This window comes from Arabidopsis lyrata, assembly GCF_000004255.2.
Source record: "Arabidopsis lyrata subsp. lyrata unplaced genomic scaffold ARALYscaffold_4, whole genome shotgun sequence".
Classification (NCBI taxonomy): Eukaryota; Viridiplantae; Streptophyta; class Magnoliopsida; order Brassicales; family Brassicaceae; genus Arabidopsis; species Arabidopsis lyrata.
The window spans coordinates 239,048-261,983 of NW_003302552.1; the positions used below are offsets into that span (position 1 = coordinate 239,048).

Below are 22,936 nucleotides of genomic sequence, written 5' to 3' on the forward strand. Positions count from 1 at the left end.
ATTTAAGATATGGGTTGTGGTAGGTTACAATTATGGTTGAGTTAGCAATCAATACCAAAAGACTGTCCTAATCAACAACTATAGACACAAAAGCAACATTTAAAGAAACCATCATGCATTTAACACAAGAAGAGACGTTTACTTGTTAATAGCTAAAGAAGAGGAGACAATTAAAGACACAACCTCACCAAATAAGATATCATCATACACAAGCATTTATGACAACCCAACACAAAGCATGCAATTTATGACAACCCAACACAAAGCATGCAATTTCTTTCATCAAATATGACTAAGCTAAATCTAAATACACAATACAAACACAGAGAAAATTTTATGTACCTTGAGAAGAGTGAGATCAGAAGCTAAGATGTCCCTCTACAAGCATCCTCTAGCAGATTCCAACTCTCCAAGCATGTCCATATACTCCTAGCAGTAAAGCAGAGAACGTTTTATGAAATTACATAGATAAACTAATCAAAATCAAGAGGAAAACATAGAACATTTGGGTTTAATCATGCCTAAACTAATCACACATTAAAGATCTCTAAGAAACCAAACAATCATGCGTATAGCAACAAAAACTAATCAAACTCATGAGCAAAACTAAGATCTAACAGAGAATTACTCGAAACAATAATGTATAACTGATGAACAAAATAATCTCTACCAACAGTCGGGTTTAATCATGCCTATTTCGTGATCAATCAAGCCTCTCAATACAAACAGACACTCAATTATGATTCAAATTACCCAGATTATACAAAGAAACGAATAACCCTAAACCCCAATTGGACAAACCCTAAAATCCCAAATCCGACAAACCCTAATTTTGAAAACCTAAAATCACATCAATTCAAACAAACATACACTCAGTTATCGTTTAAATTACCCAGATTATACAAAGAAAACGAAAAATAATTTTTCCCCAATTCGTCAAACCCTAATTTCCCAAATCCGACGAGCCCTAATTTTAAAAACCTAAAATCACATAAATTAACACAAACAAAGAGAGATTCCTACCTTGACAAACAGATTCTCATCGGTTTCGAATCGAAACTCGACAGTCGCCTGAATTTAGGCCCGATTTCGTCACCTCCGATTCGCCGATTTTGTGAAAAGAGAGAGCCCTCGACAACCACCATCGCTGGGGATGATGAGGTCACGCGGCAACGACGGCCAGAGGTAAAAACAGACCAGATTTCTCCGATTTTGGGTTGATTTAACGAAATCTCCTTCGTTTCAATTTCATCGTTGAAATCGCGAGAGAGAGAGAGAGAGAAAGAAGAGAGAGACGGCGAAAAAAAGAAGAAAACACGGTTTCGTTTTTTTTGGGTTTATATATTTTACGCTTCGATCGCTGATACGCTGACACGTGTCCAGCTCTTAACTGTTGTTTTTGTTCCTTAGCTAAGGAACGTTTGTTAGATTAAAACAAGCTTTCTCATTTATTTTAATTCAACAATAGAGTTAAGATTTGTCTAAGAACCCCTCTATAATCCTGCTCTAATAAATTTGCGTTTTTTTAAAATAAACAAAAAAAGACCAAATTGCGTTATTGACCAGCAAATAAAGCAACGGACCGCTTTCATAATTAGAAGCATGTTTTACGTAGAGGTCCAACAAAAAAACGCACCATGTAATACACATATTTTTTTTGATTTTTTTTTTTTTGTTAATATATATTCCTGCAAAACGAAAATATATACTCTTCCTCACTCACACTATCTCTCACTATCTCTCTTCTCAGATTTGTGTTGTTTTATATTCTTTTCTTTTATATCGTTTTTATTTTTGTAGTTTTAGTTTTCTTTTGAATAGTTATTTTCTACAAACAGAAAAATACACAGGATTCATAATATAATTTACAATATTATAGTTAATTAAACCGATTTAGAGTTAAAAATTGACTTTAAAGTTATTTATATGTTAAATGTTTTAAATAATTGTCTTATATGTAAACTAGATTTATTTAAATTTTAACTAAAAATTGATCAATGAATATATGAAATTATTAAAATTGATATACACTTTCATGATTTTATTAAAAACACACACCATATATATATACTATAAAGTAAAGTAAAAATATCTTAACTATATTTTCTAAAAATCATATATGAATTCCGCAAATTATTTTTTCACCAATCAAATATTATATCGTACCGCTTATTTTACAAAATCGCACTTATTCCGCAAATACGTTTCTCCCGCACGTACCGCAGTTGAACCGTACCGCACTATAAAATCGCTTTTCCCGCACGATCAAATACGATGTTACCATTCGGACCCTAAGTTAGAACTGACGAAAAAAAAAAAAAAGAGTAAGTTAGAACAGATTATGTTACATTATCATTTTGATAAATTATGAGGTATATATATATAATATATGTGTGTTCAAATTTTAGGTTCCTTTGACGATAAAATTTCATCGTTTAGTAAAACGTCGATTACGAGGGACTGTTAGTGAGTGTAGTGTGTAAGTGATTCATCTATTGGGTAACGAACTAAACTAAGTTGTATGTGGATGTCTGGTGAAAACTCTACTTCTTTGACCATGTCTCATATAATGCCTAGTACGTACACGGTAAAAAAATAGTATTCGAGATATATATTTTTGCTTTGCTCCCATCATAAGTTATCTTTCAGTCGGATCATACGCATAGGTTTTGGATATCACGAAAGCCCGAAACAAAAATGCCAGAAGAACAGAAAATATTAGCTTAAATCTTCAGTGGGCTCACACATAAAGCCCATTATTATGCCAAATGGCCAAATGTGCAAAACACAGATCGAAAATTGTGAGGAACAAAAGACTTTACTTGTAATATAATGCTTCCTCAATGCTCATGGACTTGCCTTATTCACGTGGGAAAATCTCATATCTAACATTTCAACATATTCTTGAAATTTTGTACATTACTTGAATTATACAAACTTTTGTTATATAGTTTCAATTTTTAAGAATTAGTATCTACCAATGTTTTAGAAAAACTAACTCTAAAAAATATATTTTTTGGCTGACCGAATTGCTAGCATTTAGTGGTATTATTGATGAAAAACATATTGCAAAATTAGGAAAATCTGATAAGAAGAGAGCCAAAACTAATAAATGCAAATGGTCAATCAAGGTCTAAAAAATCTATTGAACTCTATAAATATCTAAAGATCGTTGATTGGACCGACGCAGAAACGTTTTCATCAGTATATTGGAATTGAGATTTTTTGTCCAAAATCGAATATTTGGGACATAGTAGGAAAGAAAAAAAAAACGAAAGCAAACCTACTAGGAAACGATAATTACTTCTTGACCACCAGTTTCAATGGCTGTTGATAGTATTGACCCTACCATTTCTGGTTCCAATTCTCGTGTGGCCCTTATTTCTCCTTGTGAATTTGTATTGTTTGTCACTATTATTATTACTAAAACTAGCCTATCGTACAAGACACCATTTCTGTTACACCAATGATAAATAACGTGGAATTGATTACATTTTACCAAAAATACAAACATTTCCATGGACGAGATTACACGAACTCGAACATTCTACAAACTTTGACAAAACGAAGGAAACAAACACTTACAAAGTCATTTGTCTAATGTAGTTTCTACTTTACCATTGGGTCCCTAGACTCTGACCCTAAACTCGATTCTAATCTATCATTTTCTTTTTGTCTATAGATTTGACTTTTCACTTATGTAACAATATGCATTTAATTAAAATATCATATGCTTTCTCTTTGATTTTCTTCTGAATGAATGAGTAACATTTGGTAACCTTACATGCATGGTAAGTTTATGTAAAAATGATTACAATTTCTTTTACCAATAAAAATGTATAGTTGAAGTTTCAATATTATATGCTTTAGTTGATACCTCAGAATGGTTAAGACTTGTAGCATAACAAAAGTACACAAAACGATAGCAGAATAATAGTTAAAAATAAATTACTATAACAATAAAAGATAAATTTTGATACCGCAATTATATTTTTTAATGATTAAAAACAATCAAAATGGTATGTATATAGCCACCTACCATTCAAACCCATAATTTCATATAGAACATAATCCTAAAAATGTGAAAATATAATAAAAATAATTATTAGACTTTCGTTTGTTACGGTAAGAGAAAATCCATTTATGTTTTCAGGACAAGAAAAAAAAATCCTAACTATGTTTTGTTTTTTGGCCATCGAAAGGGAAATAAAATAAACGGGAGATAGAGCGAGTAGACAAATATAAGCTACTCGCAGCGACAACCAGTCCATCATATTTCTCTGCTGCTGCTACTCTCTCTCTCTTTCAGCTTTCTTCTTCTTCTCTCAAGAGAGATAGATAGTTTTGATTCAAAAAAATCTCCTTCCTCTTCTTACTTCGATATCTTCCAAGTATAATCCTAATCCCTCTTCCGCTTCAACAATCAGAATTTGGGTTTGGCGAAAGATGCTAACTTTGAAAGTGGGATTAATCGTTTGAGTAAAAACATGCGAATTTTGTGTGATGCTTGTGAGAGCGCCGCCGCTATCGTCTTTTGCGCCGCCGACGAAGCTGCCCTCTGTTGCTCCTGTGACGAAAAAGTAACCAACTTTATCAGAAAAAATCTCATTTTCTTAGATTAACACTTTTATCTCAACCAATGCAAAAAAAAAGTTGAAAATTTTGAGTCAATTTCTAGTTGCAGTGCTAAATTCACAGATGTTGAGGTTATTGTAACTCGAACATGGCCAAAAGGTGTTCTCTAGTTGTGTTTTGATTGTTAAAGAAACATTTGAGTGATTTTAGCTTGTCAGAATTTGAACTTTGCATATAGCATCATTATCTCTGGCGATACACTCACTCTATTGAAGCTGGAAGAGCTATGAGACTTTCTTTTTTTTTTTTAATCTGCAATGGCTTTTATTGAGGAAGTGATCAGATATAAGAAAAAGAAACATTTTTTGTTTGTGTGTTTAGGTTCACAAGTGCAACAAGCTGGCTAGTCGGCATCTTCGTGTAGGCTTAGCTGATCCGAGTAATGCGCCAAGCTGTGACATATGCGAAAATGCACCCGGTATGAACATGATTCCTCTGTCGGATGCCGACATTTCGAGTTTTGACATGTTTTTTCTTCGCAGCATTCTTTTACTGTGAGATAGATGGTAGTTCCCTTTGTCTACAATGTGACATGGTAGTACATGTTGGTGGCAAGAGAACACACAGGCGGTTTCTGTTGCTGAGACAGAGAATTGAGGTTCGACTTTTGAAAAATCCAGGATCTTGAAGCATTTTTGATATGTGATATTGACTCTTCTTTACAATGTTGTTTCTTGTAGTTCCCAGGCGATAAGCCTAATCACGCCGACCAACTGGGATTACGGTGTCAAAAGGTTTCCTCTGCTCGCGGTCAAGAATCAAATGGAAATGGTGATCATGATCATAATATGATCGATCTTAACTCCAATCCTCAAAGAGTACACGAGCCTGGATCAAATCACCAAGTACGTGTATCTTATTATCTAGATGAACATAATCAATCTTGCCTCAATGTCTCTAAGTGGTCTCTAAAACTGGTTTGTTTGTTTGTTTGTTTCAAGGAGGAGGGTATTGATGTAAATAACGAGACTGAAAAGTGATCACAGATACACAAGATCAAGTAAGAACCTATACAAGAGCACTATCTTTATAGGTTGTTTTGAAGAAATTAGCTTTAGAGGAAACAAATAAGTTGTTTACTGAATTTCTTCTCTTTTTCTTTCTTTTGTGAAATGATCAATTAGATAACAAAGCTTGGAAGAGATAGTGGATAACGATTCTTCAGAGTTATATATCTCAAATATATGATTTTCTCTCCTCTCACATTCAGAAAAAGCTTTAATAGAAAGTAGTAAAATCTTGATAATTAAAGAAGGATGCCTTCTTGGCTCGGTTTAAGTGATCACCATGAGCCATGGCTATGATCTTCTTCTTCTCTCTCTTTGCCTAGTTTTCTTAACTCTGAGCTCACTCTGTTTTTGGATTTTTGTGTTATAAAGATGACTAGTTTGAGAGTCATATGTATGACCTTGAACTGCAATCTCTCATTACTCAAGTCTCAATATGCTGTTTTGATGTTTCTCGCTTCATTTTTTCTTGGATATAAACTTAGGATTTTCATATCTTGAACATAATGCTTGGTCTTTTGTAATGTCATTTTCTTGTATGAGATGTTGTGATTTTTGAGCTCAGAGAGCATAATGTTATTATCATTATACTTGTTTCATAACTAGTAAAGCCAGAGCTTTTGAATTCTTAGTAGTAACGAGTATACAAAGATAGCAGAAAACGATCATATTAAACCATGAAGAAACAAAACTAGTCTCACATGACGACACATAACTGACTTCTATACCCCTTATAATGAAGAAGAGTATATAATAATAACTCAAATCACCAGAATCAAGCTCAAGTTTTTGAGTTTTGATCTATGGAACCATTATTACAAATAGCTTAGTAGGTGTAGCCTTTTACAAACATACCCTCCTTGGCTTCCTCGGACTCGCCTTCTCCTGTGTATTTCCCGAGCTGAGCCAGCGAATTGGCTTTGGCTCTGGCCAAGAGAATGTCCTGAGCCGCCTTCACGTTCTCTTCCCTGCCTCCCCATGTCTTCAAGCAAGTGTTCTGCAAGGCACGTGCGTATGAGAAGGACACGTGCCATGGGTTCGGTGCCTGGTTCATTGCGTTTAAGTTCAATGTCGCCTCCAACTCGGACTGTCCACCAGACAAGAACTGTATACAATAGATAAACAATCAATTTACTGCTTCTTCATATCTCAAGCATAGTTTCTTCAGCTGTAAAACTTTGACAGTAAAAGAGAAAACTTGCCATAATTCCAGGGACAGCGGGAGGGATTCTGTTGCGAAGGAGCTTGAGAGTGTAGGAAGCAACCTGCTCGGGAGTAGCTCTGTCTGTAGCCTCAGCGCCTGGAGTAACCATGCTCGGCTTCAGGAGAATACCTTCGAACATGACGTTGTTCTGAGCGAGGTAGAAGAAGACCTCAGCCCAAACCTTCTCTGCAACCTCGTATGTCCTGTCAATGCCGTGTTCTCCGTCCAACAGAATCTCTGGCTCCACAATCGGCACCAGACCACTGTCCTGTAGAACACAAACTCAAACGGGATAAGTATATACAAAACAACAATGTAGAACATAATAGCAGTGCGGTTTCAAATAGATAGTACCTGAGAAATAGCGGCGTAGCGAGCAAGTCCCCAAGCTGCTTCTTTAACAGCCAAAGCAGAGGGTCCATTTGGAATGCTCACAACAGTACGCCTAATAATACATACAGACATGGAGCTCAATCAAAACACCATTTGACATACATATGGTATTGACTATGCAATCATCAGAGTATGTATTAACGTACCATTTGGCGAAACGAGCACCTTGTTGGTAGTAAGCAGCGGTATGAGAGGCTAAACCGTCAAGTCCTTGGCACCATGACTCGTCGTTAGACCCAACAAGTGGCACCAAACCCTGTTTTCATAAAGACACTCATATATAGATTCCATTTAAACTGAACCAAACCCGAACCAAATCTTGACCGGGCATAAAATTTCGGTTCTACTTGGAATTCATCTCCCAAATCTTGAAACCCGACAAACGGAACCAAATCTAAAGTTGAGACATTTTCAATCGAACCATATCAATCAAAACTAAACCAGATTTTGTTTGTAAACCGATCAAACGAATGAACCAAACTGAAATTCCAACTCGGTAAGGATATACCGGACCTAAACCGAAATGCATAAACCTAGCTAGGTTTACTACATACATACAATACATACCTTGTCGACTTTGATGCCAGGGACGATGTTCTGCTCAACGAGAACATCAACCATTTTCTTGCCGTCGGTGGTGGATTGGTACAAAGTCTCCTCGAACAGGATAGCTCCGGAGATGTACTGTCCTAGTCCTGGAGCCGACACAAGCAACGTCCGGTAAGCTTGACGGTTAGCCTCCGTGTTCTCTAGCCCAATTGACGCCAAACGCTTTCCACAAGTCGCGTTTGACTCATCCATCGCCATAATTCCGTGTCCCGGAGACGCGATTGTTTTCTGCAAAACATATCTGAATCATTAACCATTGAAATGAAAATGAAAATGAAATGGATAAATATATTTTGATTATATAATTAATATTACAGCTGTTTTGACGAGTTCATCGGCGTAAGCAGAAGCGGCACGGACGGTGAGAGAGGAAGGTGCCACGTGGCTGCGAATAGCTGAGACAGAGGAAGGTTGACGACGGAGGAGGAGACTCTGTCCCTTAACCCAATCAGATTTCACCGGTGAGGCTTTGAGCATAGTGGCAGTGCTTGACGCCATTGTTGCTACTTGCTAGTATCTTCGAGTGAGAGCTTAAAACGCTTGTAACGCACTACTATAAACAATCGTGCGTTTCAGTGGTTTAATATATAGAGACTCAAGTGACATACAAAGATTGGATAATTGAGGTTCTCGTGAGCCGGCTGACGAGGATTTGCCACGTGGATGATAATATTTCTGAATGAAAAGACTTCAACCATATGAATAAAAAAACCTATCAGAGTTATCAAATTAAACCTTTTTTTATATTTTAGTTATAGATAATCCGAGCATAATTAGCTCATACTAAATCCGAAATTTTCAAATTAATTTATTTATATTCTATAAAATAATCGAATATTTTTTCCACATGTTCGTTCACTTGAAATCGAAAAATTCCAACAAAATTCGTCCAAAGAAATATAAATAACAAAAATTACAATGAGAGATTAGTTTGAGAGGTGGTGATGAGTTCTCACAGGTTTTTAAGTCTGAGGTTATGTCTGGAGATTATCATCAGATATTGTGAAGTCTACATCAACGGTCCATGGCTTGCCATGTCAACTCCTGCGTTACTTTTCGCGCCACGTGGCGAAGATTGGGAGCAGCTTACTAGTGGACTCTTTAACCATTGGGTTTGGACTGGACCAGCGACTTTCAAAAAGTATTAAATTAAAACTTAAAGAATTTTCTTTAAAATATTATTTTTATTTTATATCATTTAATTTTTTTTTGAAATATTTCATCTCTTTATTATAATTTTACTTTATGTATTTTTCCAATTATTTTTTTTTTACTTTCATAAAGCATGCTTCAAAAGATAGTCTTTTCTTTCTTGACCAAAAAAAACAAAATATAGTGTTTTAATTCATAATTTTTTTTTTTACATTTTTACTTGTAAATGTTTAATAATTTTTTGTAAAATATTTACGTAAAAATTGGTAAATTTTACATAATATTTTTAAAATTTGAATTTATTATTACAATAGTTTAATACATAAACCCAATCAATTTTGCAATATAATAAAAAGAAGAGAAACCTAAAATGAGGAAATGGGCTAATGTTCATTTAAGCCCAACACAGAGACCACCGTCTTTCACAACGGTCACTTAGTAGTCGAGAGATATATCACTCGTAGTCGTCTTACTTTTGTTTGTGACTGATTCTCATAATTTCAATTTTCTTTTTTTGGAGCGTTTCTCCGAAGATCATCATCATCATCGCCAGGTATTCTTTGTTTTTTTCTTTTTCTTCTTTCAAATTCTTTAGGGTTTTGTCGATTATCCAATTATGAATATCTGCGTTTTTATATCCAAAACCCTCTTTTGATTTCTTCGATTTGGGGAGGTTTTGTTTGTGTTTTCTTAGATTTCGAACCTCCCTTTTCTAGATTCACGACTTTGATTTTGAAATTTTGTCAAGAAATTCCAAAAGCTCTCTCTTTTCTTTTACGATTTTACGCTTCTTGTTTATGGAAATTAAAAAAAAAAACCCTCGTTTAGATCTGATTTTTGAGGGGTTTTACTTTCGTGATTTTCCTAAAATTTGTAATTCAGATTCAGAATTTCAATTGATTTCTTTTTATCGCTAATCTAAAAAAAAAACCTCTTTTGTCTTAGGGTTTCTTATTTCACGTTTCTGAAAGATTCTAGTTCTTGTTTGGGTTTCTAACATGGGTCATGTTTTTCGTTTATCTGGATTAGAAACCCTATTATCGATTCTCTGATTTCATTTTAAACGAACGAATTTCAAAAAAGTTTTATGTTTTCTTCAAACCCAAAAGAAAGGGACCACACATTATATGATTGTGTCTGTCCGGTTTCTAACTTGGGAAAATTGTCCCCATGTTGCCTAAGTAAGACAGCCAAGCTGTGATTAAACACTGTAAGTCTTGTCAAATTATATTCAAATGTTGGATAGTTGAATCGTAAGACTGGCAAGCTGTGATTAAACACTGTAAGTCTTGCCAAGTTATGTTCAAATATCGGATAATTGAATCGTAAGACAGACAAGCTGTGATTAAACACCGTAAGTCTTGTCAAATTATGTTCAAATATAGGATAATTGAATCGTAAGGATGGCAAGCTGTGATTAAACACTGTAAGTCTTGTCTAATTATGCTCAAAGATTGGATAATTGAATCGTAAGACTGGCAAGCTGTGATTAAACACTGTAAGTCTTGTCAAGTTATTGTTCAAAGATCAAAGATTCAGTGATCTGCATAAAATCTCAATGATCTGCTTATTGATGGGGATAACTTGTCTTTCATAAGACTCAAAGATTGGATAATGTAGTTAATCCTCTGTGCCTACTTCTTGAAGCTCTTCCTGTTAGCGAAGGTACATCATTGTGCAACGCTTGATAGGTCGAACACGAAAGAGAAAGATAGAGATGAGGCACTAAAGGCACATCATTATACATCTCACTGAGATATGATATTCAATAATGCTGGCTGGGCAGCACGAAAAAGTAAGCAAGCTGTGAGACTTGTGAAACAGTTCTATATATTGCTGGCTGGGCAGCACGAAATATTTAATGCAAGCATCATTTTGATTGAAATCTGTAAGTCTTGTGTAATTATATTAGACAAGCATCTTTTTGATTGAAATCTGTAAGTCTTGTGTTATTATGTAAGCCAAGCAGATTTTGATTGAAATCTGTAAGACTTGTCTAATTTAAGGCAAGCATCATTTTGATTGAAATCCGTAAGTCTTGTATGTAAGCCAAACAGATTTTGATTGAAATATGCAAGTCTTGTCTAATTAAGACAAGCAAGATATGATTGAAATCCGTAAGTCTTGTCTAATCGTCTATATATTGCTGGCTGGGCAGCATAAATATAAAATTCAAGTTTCTGCATAGAACTGCCTTCATTAAGGCTTTTCTAATTCAATGATCTGCAAATTGTTGGAGAATAAATGTTCTTTAATAGAACTCGATGATCTGCTTATTAATGGAGAATAAATGTTCTTTAATAGAACTCAATGATCTGCAAATTAGCGGGGAGAAACTCAATGATCTGCTTTAAGACTCAATGATCTGCAAATTGATGGGGATAAATTGTCTTTTATAAGACTTGTCTATTGATGTCCGAATGAGGAATTCTCTTGTATGGATTGGCAAGCTGTGATCAACACTGTAAGACTTGTCAAACAGTTCTATATATTGCTGGCTGGGCAGCGTGATAAAAACTCAATGATCTGCAAACATTCAATGATCTGCAGACATTCAATATTCTGCATGTCTAATGATGACTGATCGGAAAATGCATAAAAACATGGAGTTAATCCTCTCTGCCTAGCTCTTGAAGCTCTTCCTGTTAGCGAAGGCACATCATTGTGCAACGCTTGATGGGTCGAGGCTCGAGCAAGGCGCTAAAGAGGTAAATGATCTGCTTATTAAAACTCAATGATCTGCTTATAAGATGGAGAAACATTCAATAATCTGCAAATTGATGGACGAAAAAGCAAGAAGCAAGCATGCTGTGATTAACACTATAAGACTGTCAAACAGTTCTATATATTGTTGGTTGGGCAGCGTGATAAAAACTCAATGATCTGCAAACATTCAATGATCTGCAGGCATTCAATATTCTGCATGTCTAATGATGACTGATCGGAAAATGCATAAAAACATGTAGTTAATCCTCTCTGTCTAGCTCTTCCTGTTAGCGAAGGCACTTCATTGTGCAACGCTTGATGGGTCGAGGCTCAAGAAAGGCGCTAAAGAGGTAAATGATCTGCTTATAAGATGGAGAAACATTCAATAATCTGCAAATTGATGGACGAAAAAGCAAGAAGCAAGCAAGCTGTGATTAACACTATAAGACTTGCCATACAATTCTATATATTGCTGGCTGGGCAGCGTGATAAAAACTTCAAGTTTCTGCATAGATTTGCCTTCATTAAGGCTTTTCTAATGATGATGTCCTGAAAAGGATAAATTCAATTACCTGCTTGAAAACTCAATGATCTGCTTTGAAACTCAATGATCTGCATGTTAATGGGGATACATTGTCTTTTTATAAGACTTGCATAAAACATGTAGTTAATCCTTTGTGCCTAGCTCTTGAAGCTCTTCTTGTTAGCGAAGGCACATCATTGTGCAACGCTTGATGGGTCGATGCTCGAGCAAGGCGCTAAATAGAAAGAGAGAGATGAGAGAAAGAAAGTATTTTTATCCTATATAAAAATACTCAGATCTCTGCATACTACAAGAATCTGACGTCTTAGTGCTCGGCAGGGAACGCCCTGTTAGGTAAGAATGAGGTATGTATTTCATCTCCAACTAGTTTGTACTTGTATCAGTTGTTTCTTATTACCATATGTTACATCAAACTAGCTTAATGTTTGATTTTGGCGTTGAACTTGTGGTAAGTTTGTTTGTTATGTACATCTCTTAGTCTTTAAAAACGAAATCAATTTTTACTTGTCTCATTGTCTTCTAACCACATCTTTTAGGGACTCATTCTTAATAGGGATACTGCAGAAAATCTTGTTTGCGGATTAGATCTTTTTTTGCTTGGATCAGGTGAATATCCCTTCCCTCTTTTAAACCTATTTATGATCTTTCCAAGCATTTTCCTTGACGATGTCATTGAGAAGTTGAAGGCTTTAAACCCTAAGGTACAATGCTTTTTTTTTTTTTTTTTTTATATCTTATGCATCATTTGCTATTTATCTGAATATGATCCTGGTTTGAACTATGTTTTACAACAGATCCTTAAGAAAAGAATTAGTGGAGCCTCTCACATTTTCTTGGAAACTGATCATTGGCTTGGACATATGTGATGTTGCTTTTCTATTCCTAACAGGTCACAGTTTCTAACCATATGAGAGCTTGTGCTATTTCCAGATACTGAAGACGAATTTTTTAATCAGCAAAGGTTGATAGAAAGAATCCGCATGGGGATGACAGATACGGAGGCCTTAGAGTTTGCTCAGAAGGAGCATAAACATAATGTACGTCTTTTCACAGTTAAATCACATTGTGTGTCCTGTTAGTATCTCATGTCTTAGACTCATCTTATTGAACTTTCATCCATATATGTTCTGTCATCATACGCTCAATAGTTTACTACTATGTGTAAAGCATCTATATCTTGCTTGCTGAGAGTCCATAATTGCCAGTGATCTTTGATCTTATTAGAGTATACTTTCCACATCACCGGTCATAAAACTTTCCACATCTTATGCAGCAGGCGTTTCTGGAAGAATTGGCAAACACTATGGCTAATCTCTGTTCTAAAGATCTCCCTAACAGCCCGATGGCGGTGAGAGCTTCTTGCCAACTCACGGTGGTTTAAGACAACTGCCAAAGTAAATGCAGCGATTCTTACTAGCCAGACTGGTCTAAAATGTAAATGCTCAACTTTCTTACTAGTTATGGCTTAAGAAAATGCACTACAGGGTTAAGGCATTTTGGTGACTTCTAGTGCACTACAGGATAACCTGAACGAGTAGGTATGTATTTGAATCATATATCTACTTGTTTATAAGAGAAACATTTTTATTTATTAAGATGTTGTTTCTCTCTCCCCATTTCAGCAATTTCTGTCTCATTATAAGAAAGCTCTCGTTTCTCAGGTACACCCTCTTTCTAGTTTCTATGGTTTCTTGATTTTTAATAAAATTTGTTGTTGGCTCTATTTAATTTTTGTAGTAATAGTAGCATGGCTCTGTTTTTAGTAATAGTAGCATGAGTATGCAAAGGTTTGAGTCAGAGACCAAATGATTATTCTTTGTAATTTTTCTAAGATTTCTTTAGAGAAAGTCGTGAAGACATGTGATTCGTAGCTGGTTCATGAAGTTCATATACTAGGGTGGTAGTTAGAAATTATATATCTCAAGATTATGTAGGCTTCTTTCTGGCTTGATATTAATGTCGTTGTGGCTTATACTCATTAGTGTTTATATTAAATTGTAGGACTTAAGATAAAGCACACTCAGGGACAGTTACCGCTTCACCAATGTCTTTTGTACCATTTGCAGAATCGAAAATTTGAAAATTTGTTTATGTGAATCTGTGAATTTATATGCAGAAAACATGAGGAAGCTATCATGAATTTGGGGAAGATGCTGGATGTATAGGAAATTCAACTTCTTTGCAAGCATGTAAGTATTGGACTCGTGATCATAAATCTTATATGTTTCTCAAATCATGACACCTTCTGTGGCAGTGGTTGTGAGTATTTTTTTTTTTTTTTGAACACGATGGTCTGTGAGTTTATGTTTTGTTTTCTCCGCTTTCAATATCATACGGTATTGCTTATGTTTTAATTGATCATAGTATTGTTGCTTGCGTTTTAATTGTGTCTGATTCTTAATTAACCAGGAAATTTAGCCAATTTTGATGAGTTAAATCTTGTTTCTAATATTATAGTGTTAATTGTTCCTTTGTAGGAAAATTATGGCATTTTGGTGACTTGTAGTACACAACAGAATTGGCTAAACTAGTAGGTATGTTTTTTCTTGACTTTAGTCATAAAGGGTTTGTATCAAATTTGCAGGAATCAGTGTAATCATCTCCCTAAGTCCACATGACGCTAAAAGACTAGCTTATCGACTTTTTTGAAATTAATCAAAGGTATTGCCTATAAACAATTTTTCTTGAGATTTTTTTTCTAACCTTTGTTAGAATTTGGAGCCTTTAATATGTTGAAGTAAAGCATAACTATGCAAGAACTCGTGATGAAAATTCTGCTATGTTCTCAAGTCAGGGCATTTTTGGTGGCAGTGGTATGTCCATGAATGATTTATCTTAGGTACATGTTCTTTTTCTCTGCTTTCTATATCGTAATATTGTTGCTTGCATTTTAATTGTAGTGGTAGGTAGTGTCTGATTCTTAATCTAGAAAATTCAGCCAATTTTGATGAGGTAAAATTTGTTTCTCCTCATTCAAAAGTTGCGACTCATATTGAAATCTCAAGATTTCTCAACATCGTACGGTTTGTTCTTGGTTTTGCTCAATAAGAGTTTGTATCAAATTTGCAGGAATCAATGTTATCCTCTCCCCAAGTCCATGTGAGGCTAAGGGATTACTGACTTTGTCATCCATTTCTTGTATAAAAGCTTATCGACCTCTTTCAAATCAAAGGTATTGCCTATAATCAATATTATTGCCTTCGTTAAATTTCAAGCCCTTTGATCTGTTGAAGTAAAGCATAACCATATGATTCTTTTATCAAAGGTAGGAGGTGGAGCCAAACCAAATTTTCAGAGATTTTCATCTTCAGAAAAGCGAAGGTTTGGTCTTTCTAACATTTGACTTGGTTTTTTTAGGTTGATTGTTTGCTTTAGGATGATAGAAAAACACATCTTTAATGCTAACACTAAAACAAACAAAAACACATACACAAGAAGGCGAACACATACACTAAGCGCAAACATAAACATAAACGCATATAGACAAAAGTGAACATAAACACTAACTGCAATCGTAAACATAAACTAACAAAAACGAGAAATACAAATGCCTAAGACAAACGCAAACGTAAAATTCAAACCTAAAAGTTCAAATGCAAATACTAATGTGAACATGACTCAATATTTCATTTCCTATTTGCTTCGATTCAGTTCGGCTAAAAATCGTACAAACGGTTCCTACTATAACTAGTTATTTCGGTTTTCTACTAGCAGCTTTAACTATAACCTCAGTTCTATTTATTGGTCTAAGCAAAATACGACTTATTGAGTTTTAGGTTTCTAAATTGATTTTCGTAATATTTTGCTTAGTTAAGTTTGGTTAGCTATTAAATTAGGGAATATTGAGTTAAGTTTATTTTTATTAAATCGTTTGTTATAAATCCACTATTATTAAACGCTTTCTGACACGCGTCCCGAGGCAAGTTCCCAAGTTCAGATTTAGATCCCGTTTCTCCTTCTTCAATCCGGCGACCCCGACGGCCTCTTCGCCTTGTGTGGGTGAAGGTTAGCTCTTCCTGTCGGCGGGATGCCGTCTGTTAAGGATCCAAGCTGTCTTCCCTCTAAAGCATCCTCTCCCAAGCGGATGCAGCTTACTGTGTAGACCACTCAGCTTTGCAAAATCTTAGATTTGGCTCCCAGAATCTCCGAACCTTCTCACTAGATCCCGTAAACTAGTGAAGAACCATTTCACCCCAGTGGTGACGATCGTTGGTCATCTTTTCAATAGATTTGTCGAGTACCGACTTATCTCCTCAAACTCAATTCTTCTCCATGTCTTGCAAGTTCTCGTACGCGGAAAAAAAGGAGTTGCGGTTGCAAATCTTCCCCCAAAGATCCTAAGAGTCAAAGTCCCAGCCTTTGGTAGCACCGAGCTTAGAAGGAAGCATTCGCTTACCATCATTGGTCGACTTACCAACCCTGCAACTCAGCGTACTTGGTTAATGATCCCTTGCTTGGCTGATTTATGGAAGTCTTTGTCTCGATCCATTGGAGCAGATCTGGGGCAATGACGCCTCCTATTACAATTAGCGAACGAGTAAGACCTCCTCAAAGTTCTAGAAAACCAACCTTTCCACTTTGCAAGATAGATGGTCATCAACCAAAGGTGGGAACCAACAACGTCAAGCTCCTTCCTATCATTCTAGATCGATGCGCAAGGCATCCATGTTCATCTTTGATCGGAAGAAATCCTCTATAGCGTGGTGAAGGGAGTGAGATACTTTGTAAGGGTATAGAGATCATGACAACCTATGCGAGAATCAGAGTTATGGTGAATGGATTTAAACCTATGGTGAAGCAAACTTGCATGGATTTTGAAGATGCAAACGAAGCATTAGTGGATTTGGTATATGATAAACTGGAGAAGCACTGCCAAAGTTACAACATGTTAAATCATGAGGGCAAAGACTGCCTAAGCCAGCTCTCGCATGCAGGACAAAAAAACTGCATTATCCCCTCCTATTCCACCAAGAAGGGATCCTCGGGAGGAATACCCACCTAGAAGGAGGTGGGAGAACATTATTACCCAATCTAGGGATTACCCCCACATGGTGGAAATGATCACAAAAAAAGATGCAGCCCAGGCGCTCTAAAAGTTATGATCATCGAGGCTGGTCAGCGCAAGGTTTTAGAACTCGGGTTGGGTTCGGGTTTTTCAGATCTAGAAGTTTAGGATCCATTCGGATATTTTGAGATTTCGGGTCTGGTTCGGTTCGGTGTTCGGGTTTATTCAAATATTCAAAAATCAAAATTTTGTATGCAAATCTATCAAATTACTTGAAAATTTCAAAAACTCCCAAAACAACACCAGTATTTTTATTTGAATATATCCAAAAGTAACCAAAATACACAAAATAGCCAAAATACCCGAAAAATCCGAATATTTTTCTATATATAAGTACAAAAATTATTAATATATCATTAATATATACTTATATTTGAAATATGTTCGGGTATCTGTTCGGGTCGGGTCCAGGTTCGGGTTTTTCGGTTTTGATGTTTAGGATCCGTTCGGATATTTGAAAATTTCGAGTTCGGGTTCGGATCAAGTTTTTTGGGTCGGGTTTGGGTCGGTTTCTCGGGTTCGGGTATTATGCCGAGACTTGTAATGATCCAATACGTCAAATGTGCCGATCCTACTGAAAATACACAAAATTGCCAAAATACCCAAAAAAATCCGAATATTTTTCTATATATAAGTATAAATATTACTAATATAACATTAATATATACTTATATTTGAAGTATGTTAGGGTACCTGTTCGGGTCGGGTCCGGGTTCGGGTTTTTTGGTTTTGAAGTTTAGGATCCGTTCGGGTATTTGAAAATTTCGAGTTCGGGTTCGGATCAGGTTTTTTGGGTCGGGTTTAGGTCGGTTTCTCGGGTTCGGGTATTATGCCGAGACCTATAATGATCCAATACGTCAAATGTGCCGATCCTACTGAAAGTGCATCTAGAAAAGAAATGTATTGTCAAGCAGAGGAGCATGGACATGTGGAGAAAACAACATGACAAATGGTTAGAGCCACCTTACGTGCCTCAATTGAAGAGCAGAGATCTGCTTCCCCAAAGAATGTGATTTCTGAAGAGAGGATCCCAACCTCCCTTAGATTGGGACCAGCGATGGCTCCTATAGTCATCCCCAAACCAAATAAGCGATTCACTTCTAGGAAGAAGCTTGGGAGACCTCCAGGAAAGGGTAAAACTAATTAAAAACCTCCTGGAAGCTTTCGTATTCCATCAACATGCCCATCTAAGAAGAGAAGGCTCCTCAAACCTCAACCATCCCCAAGAAGAAAGTTAAACATGGAAAACCTTGATGAAGCACCAGCTCTTGTCAAAGGGAGTTCCCAAGGGCAAAGCTGTCAATCCCACACTCTCATGGAGAATGGGATATCAGGATATCTCTTCCTGCCTCTTCTAAGGAAAAATCTCTACACTATAAGGATCCGTTAGATTTTCGGACCATTCCAACCAGTCGGACGTAAAGGTAGCGTGTTGGAACTGTCAAGGGATGAAGAACCCTATGACAGTCAGACGTTTCAAGGAGCTTAACCGTAAGATCTCCCCATATATATTATTCCTCATGGAAACGAAGAATGACGATACCTACATTCTAGATTGGATGAAATATGAGCACAATGCATGAGTCTCCCCTTAGAGACAGAGGCGGTGGATTAACACTTTTTAAGAAGCAAGATTTTCAATTAGAGGTACTTACGACTTGTCCCAACTATTTTTATACTAAAGTCTCGATGAAAGGCAATTCCTATGCCACTTTCTTATATAGTGAGTCTGATCAGACAAAAAAAAAAGACATCTTTGGGGTTTCTTGAAGGACATCTTTATGTCTAGAGATATTGCTTGGTTTATTTTATGGAGACTTTTTTGATGAAATTATTAATAACTCGGAGAAGGCAAGTGGTCCTGCTAGGGCAAAATGATATTTTGTTGATTTAAGGTCTTTTATTTTTGAGTGTGAACTATTTGACCTGAAGCATTTAGGAGACCCACGGTCTTGGCGAGGGTCAAACACACTCATATTGTGAGATGCAGATTGGATAGATCCATGGCCAATTCTGCTTGGTTTGAGATGTTTCCCTCTAGAAGAACATAGTACATGCATTTTGAAGGATCAAACCATAGACCAATCATCAATCATCACCTCCTTTGCAAAAGAAAGGAAAAAGAAGAGATGATTGTTTAGGTATGATAGAAGATTGAAGAATAACCTCGAAGTAAAGGAACTGGTAAGGGAGTGCTGGATAAAGGATCGCCGACTACCAATCCGATAAAGAATATCCACCAACTGTAGAGAGCCATTGTCAGATGAAGTAAAGTGAAGTACATTAATAGCCAAAAGAAGATTGAAAGGCTGAGATCAGAATTGGAACATGCCATGGTAAGCCCTGTGTCAAATGAGGATCTCCTCTCAAAATCAACTTTGAGCTGAAGGAAGTGTATATACTAGAGGAAGATTTTTAGATGCATCCAAGTAGAAACCTGTGATTCAGCTTGGGAGATAGAAACACAGGTTATTTTCAGGTCGTAACCAGGAAAAGAAAGGCTATCAACAATATCCATGTGATAGAAAATGAAGCTGGAGCCTCAATTTTCGAAGACAAGCTTATTGTTGAGGTCATTGCTGCATATTTTCGGAGTATGTACACTACTGTTGGAGCTAATGAAGACACGACTAAGAGTTTTGTGAAGGAAGATCTCATCCCATTGGTCTCTGAGGAGAACAAGAAATTGATGATTGTCTTGCCATCTGAGAAGGAGGTTCAGGAGGCTATTTTTGCAATCCACCCAAATAAAGCTACTATTTGGGCCTGATAGCTTCTCTGCCAGCTTCTTTCAATCTAATATGGTCCCTCTATCATTAAAGAGATCCATGAGTTTTTCAGTTCTGGAGTAACGCCAAGGTCCAAGGCCCAAAAACTGTTTCGGATTACAGACCTATTGCCTTATGTAATATGTATTACAAGACTATTTCCAAGATTCTTACCAGAAGGCTCTAACCAATCCGCTTTTGTCCTAGGTAGAGCCAATCTCAGAAAACGTGCTTATTACTCGTGAGGTGCTTCATTACCTTAATAAGTCAAGGGCCAAAAAGAATTATTCTATTGCAGTTAAAATAGACATATTTGAGGCGTATAACATATTGGAGTGGTATTTCATTGAACCGGTCTTGAGGAGACTTGGTTTCCATGATAAGTGGGTCCGCTGGACCATGTTGTGCATCTCCACGGTATCCTACACATTCTTAGTCAATGGGGCTCGTAGAAGAGCAGTCCTTCATTCTCAGGGAGACAGACAGAGAGACCCACTTTCACCTTATATCTTCATTCTTTGTACTGAGGTACTCTCAGGGTTATGTACAAAAGCACATGAGAATTGTTATCTTCATGGTTTAAGAGTGTCCAAGCGAGATCCAAGTATCAATCACCTCTTATTCGCTGATGATACTATGTTCTTTTGCAAGACAAATGATAAGGCATATCTGGCCCTCAAGTATATTCTCCGGAAGTATGAGTCAACATCTAGTCAAAAGATTAATGGACATAAATCTTCCATAAGTTTCTCTAGAAAGACTCCAGATTCTAGAAGACAAAGAGCTAAGGATCTACTTCGGATTGAGAAAGAAGGTGGTATTGGTAAATATCTTGGCGTAGCTGAATTATTTGGACACAAGGATGCTGGTATATTAGGTTTCCTCGACCTACAACAATTCAATGTCGCTCTCGTAACTAAACTTAGTTGGAGAATCATCAATAAACAGTCAAGTCTCTTGACCAAGATCTTACCAAGAAAGTATTGGCATGCATTTAATTTCATGAAGGTGAGTTGCTCCTAGACTGCCTCCCACGGATGGAGAAGCATCCTCAGTGGTAGGGATCTTCTAACCAATAACCTGGGATGGTCCTTAGGTAATGGTGAATCCATTAATGCCTGGTAGCATGCTTAGATTCTTGGTCCAACTTTGAGCCAACTTGCTGTACTAGCGCCAAAGGAGACACAAAATCGTTGCGTCATGGATATTGGGACGAAAATAAGGTTGAAGAACGTTCTCACCCTAAAGCCAAATCTCCTTGGAGTACCCAATAAAAGGGTCTGGATATATTCCCTTAATGAAGAGTACAACCAAGTATAGTTACCTCCGGTATCTCATGTGGCAACAAGATGGTTTGCTTACCTTCGGTGGGTCTCTCTACCTCCTCTCTGTTTCTCTGGCTTTGTTGGAACCTTCGGATAACCAAGAATCATAAGATATTTTGAGCATCGAAGCTTTTCTGATGTATAAACCGTTCTCAAGGCAACTAAGGAAGCAGTGGAATGGCAAGCTGCTCAACCTTAGCCCCACATACCTCTTCAGATCCATCCTAAAGGCAACATCTCCATGAAACCATCAAGAACTGCAGATAATGGATTAACTATCCTCGGAGCAGATGCAACTTGGAGAAAAGACCTCAAGGCGGCTGGACTTGGATGGACATTCTCTCCCTTCTCAGGTGATCTACCCAATCGTCACTCTGCTCTTTGCAACAATGTTTCATTGCCCTTAATGGCGGAGGCACTAGCGATGCGTGCAACTCTTGACAATGGCAAGGATCCTCATGACCTGTAACTTAATCGTAGAATCGGACTGTAGTGTGTTGGTCAATGCGATTAACACTAAGGCCATGAATGGATGCTGTTTTCTAATTCAGTTTTTGGATTTGGATTTTAGATTTTAGTTTTAGATTTTTTAATTAGATTTTTGTTTTAAAAACCCCAAAACAGTGGTTTTTGGTTTTTGAGAAAAAATAACATAGATGGAGTAAAAACTAGATTCCCTAAATTATAGGAGAACTAAAAATCTAAAATCGTGAATGGGAGATTACAACAAAAATGTTTTCCTAAATTCGGAAACCAAAATTTTAAAATCTTGATTGGTATGGTTGAAAATTTCCTAAAATCTTGATCTAGAACCAGTACGTTGAAAACCTTGCTTCATGACCGTAAATTAGATCATCGGTAAAGGCGGAGTAGCTCTTTCTTAATTTGAAATGGTCTGGTTGAAAACCTTGCTTCATGATTTGCATGTTTCTTCTCCAATTCTAATTCTTTTTTCGGACAGTACAATTGCTATATACATTGCTACTAATCCGGTTTTCCATGAGAAAACCAAACACATTAAATTGGATTGTCATAGAGTCCGTGAAAGGTTGGATAAAGTGCTTCTAAAGATGTTTCATGTGCAGACTAATGATCAAGTGGCAGATTTTACTACACCATTATTCCCTCATCAATTTGAACATCTTAAGCCCAAGATGCGTCTTCTTAATATCTTTGGAAGCTCATCTTGAGGGAGACTATTGGAATATAAGGCTTGGTTTTGTATGGTTTAGCTCTGGTTTAACTTAACTGTGTATAGCTTGTATAACATATATATTTTGTACAGCTAACATTTACTGTGTTAATGAGAAATAGAAATTGAAAATTCGTAACAGATTTTCTCTTTTTTCGTAATAGTTCTTTTTGGTCGATTTCAATTTTCATATGAAGTGTCGAAAGTGAAATAGTAATACAAACCGTTGCTTGCAAATTGCGTATAGATTTCAGAAACTTACAAAGTAGGGTCATACGTGACTCGATGCATATTAAAGATCTTCTTGTCCTTTGTCTCCAACATGAAAGCAACACT

At 36.5% G+C, this 22,936-nt stretch overlaps 2 protein-coding genes and 1 long non-coding RNA gene across 4 annotated transcripts; 2 read left to right on the forward strand and 1 right to left on the reverse strand.

The window, feature by feature from the left end:
- Nucleotides 1-4,272: 4,272 nt before the first annotated feature.
- Nucleotides 4,273-6,168, forward strand: LOC9316442 (B-box zinc finger protein 18). Its single transcript, XM_002878497.2, has 6 exons — nt 4,273-4,580; nt 4,957-5,053; nt 5,118-5,233; nt 5,316-5,480; nt 5,577-5,635; nt 5,760-6,168. The coding sequence occupies exons 1-5, from the start codon at nt 4,488-4,490 to the stop codon at nt 5,613-5,615; spliced, it is 510 nt and encodes a 169-aa protein (XP_002878543.1). The 5' UTR covers nt 4,273-4,487; the 3' UTR covers nt 5,616-5,635; nt 5,760-6,168.
- Nucleotides 6,169-6,241: 73 nt separating this feature from the next.
- LOC9314611 (fructose-bisphosphate aldolase 1, chloroplastic) lies at nt 6,242-8,583 on the reverse strand. The gene is made up of 6 exons (XM_002880329.2): nt 8,164-8,583; nt 7,807-8,076; nt 7,386-7,495; nt 7,201-7,291; nt 6,845-7,114; nt 6,242-6,747 (listed from the first exon to the last, which is right to left on the reverse strand). The coding sequence occupies exons 1-6, from the start codon at nt 8,344-8,346 to the stop codon at nt 6,469-6,471; spliced, it is 1,203 nt and encodes a 400-aa protein (XP_002880375.1). The 5' UTR covers nt 8,347-8,583; the 3' UTR covers nt 6,242-6,468.
- An 867-nt stretch (nt 8,584-9,450) lies between these two features.
- LOC9316443 lies at nt 9,451-17,569 on the forward strand. Of its 2 annotated transcripts, none has more exons than XR_002332913.1 (9): nt 9,451-12,951; nt 13,181-13,287; nt 13,524-13,788; nt 13,873-13,911; nt 14,367-14,439; nt 14,728-15,063; nt 15,151-15,202; nt 15,320-15,422; nt 15,516-17,569. It is a non-coding gene; the product is annotated as an uncharacterized LOC9316443 (long non-coding RNA). The 2 variants fall into 2 exon arrangements; XR_002332914.1 differs by having other exon boundaries at nt 15,520-17,569.
- Nucleotides 17,570-22,936: the final 5,367 nt, after the last annotated feature.

What these genes read in the sequence shown, in the direction of transcription:
- LOC9316442 (XM_002878497.2), top strand. Translation starts at nt 4,488, where the DNA reads ATGCGAATTTTGTGTGATGCTTGTGAGAGCGCCGCCGCTATCGTCTTT. An exon ending in TGCTGAGACAGAGAATTGAG is followed by an intron (nt 5,234 to 5,315) that starts GTTCGACTTTTG and finishes TGTTTCTTGTAG; the next exon opens with TTCCCAGGCGATAAGCCTAA. An exon ending in AGCCTGGATCAAATCACCAA is followed by an intron (nt 5,481 to 5,576) that starts GTACGTGTATCT and finishes GTTTGTTTCAAG; the next exon opens with GAGGAGGGTATTGATGTAAA.
- LOC9314611 (XM_002880329.2), bottom strand. Translation starts at nt 8,346, where the DNA reads ATGGCGTCAAGCACTGCCACTATGCTCAAAGCCTCACCGGTGAAATCT. An exon ending in ATGAACTCGTCAAAACAGCT is followed by an intron (nt 8,077 to 8,163) that starts GTAATATTAATT and finishes TATGTTTTGCAG; the next exon opens with AAAACAATCGCGTCTCCGGG. An exon ending in GGTGCTCGTTTCGCCAAATG is followed by an intron (nt 7,292 to 7,385) that starts GTACGTTAATAC and finishes ATGTATTATTAG; the next exon opens with GCGTACTGTTGTGAGCATTC.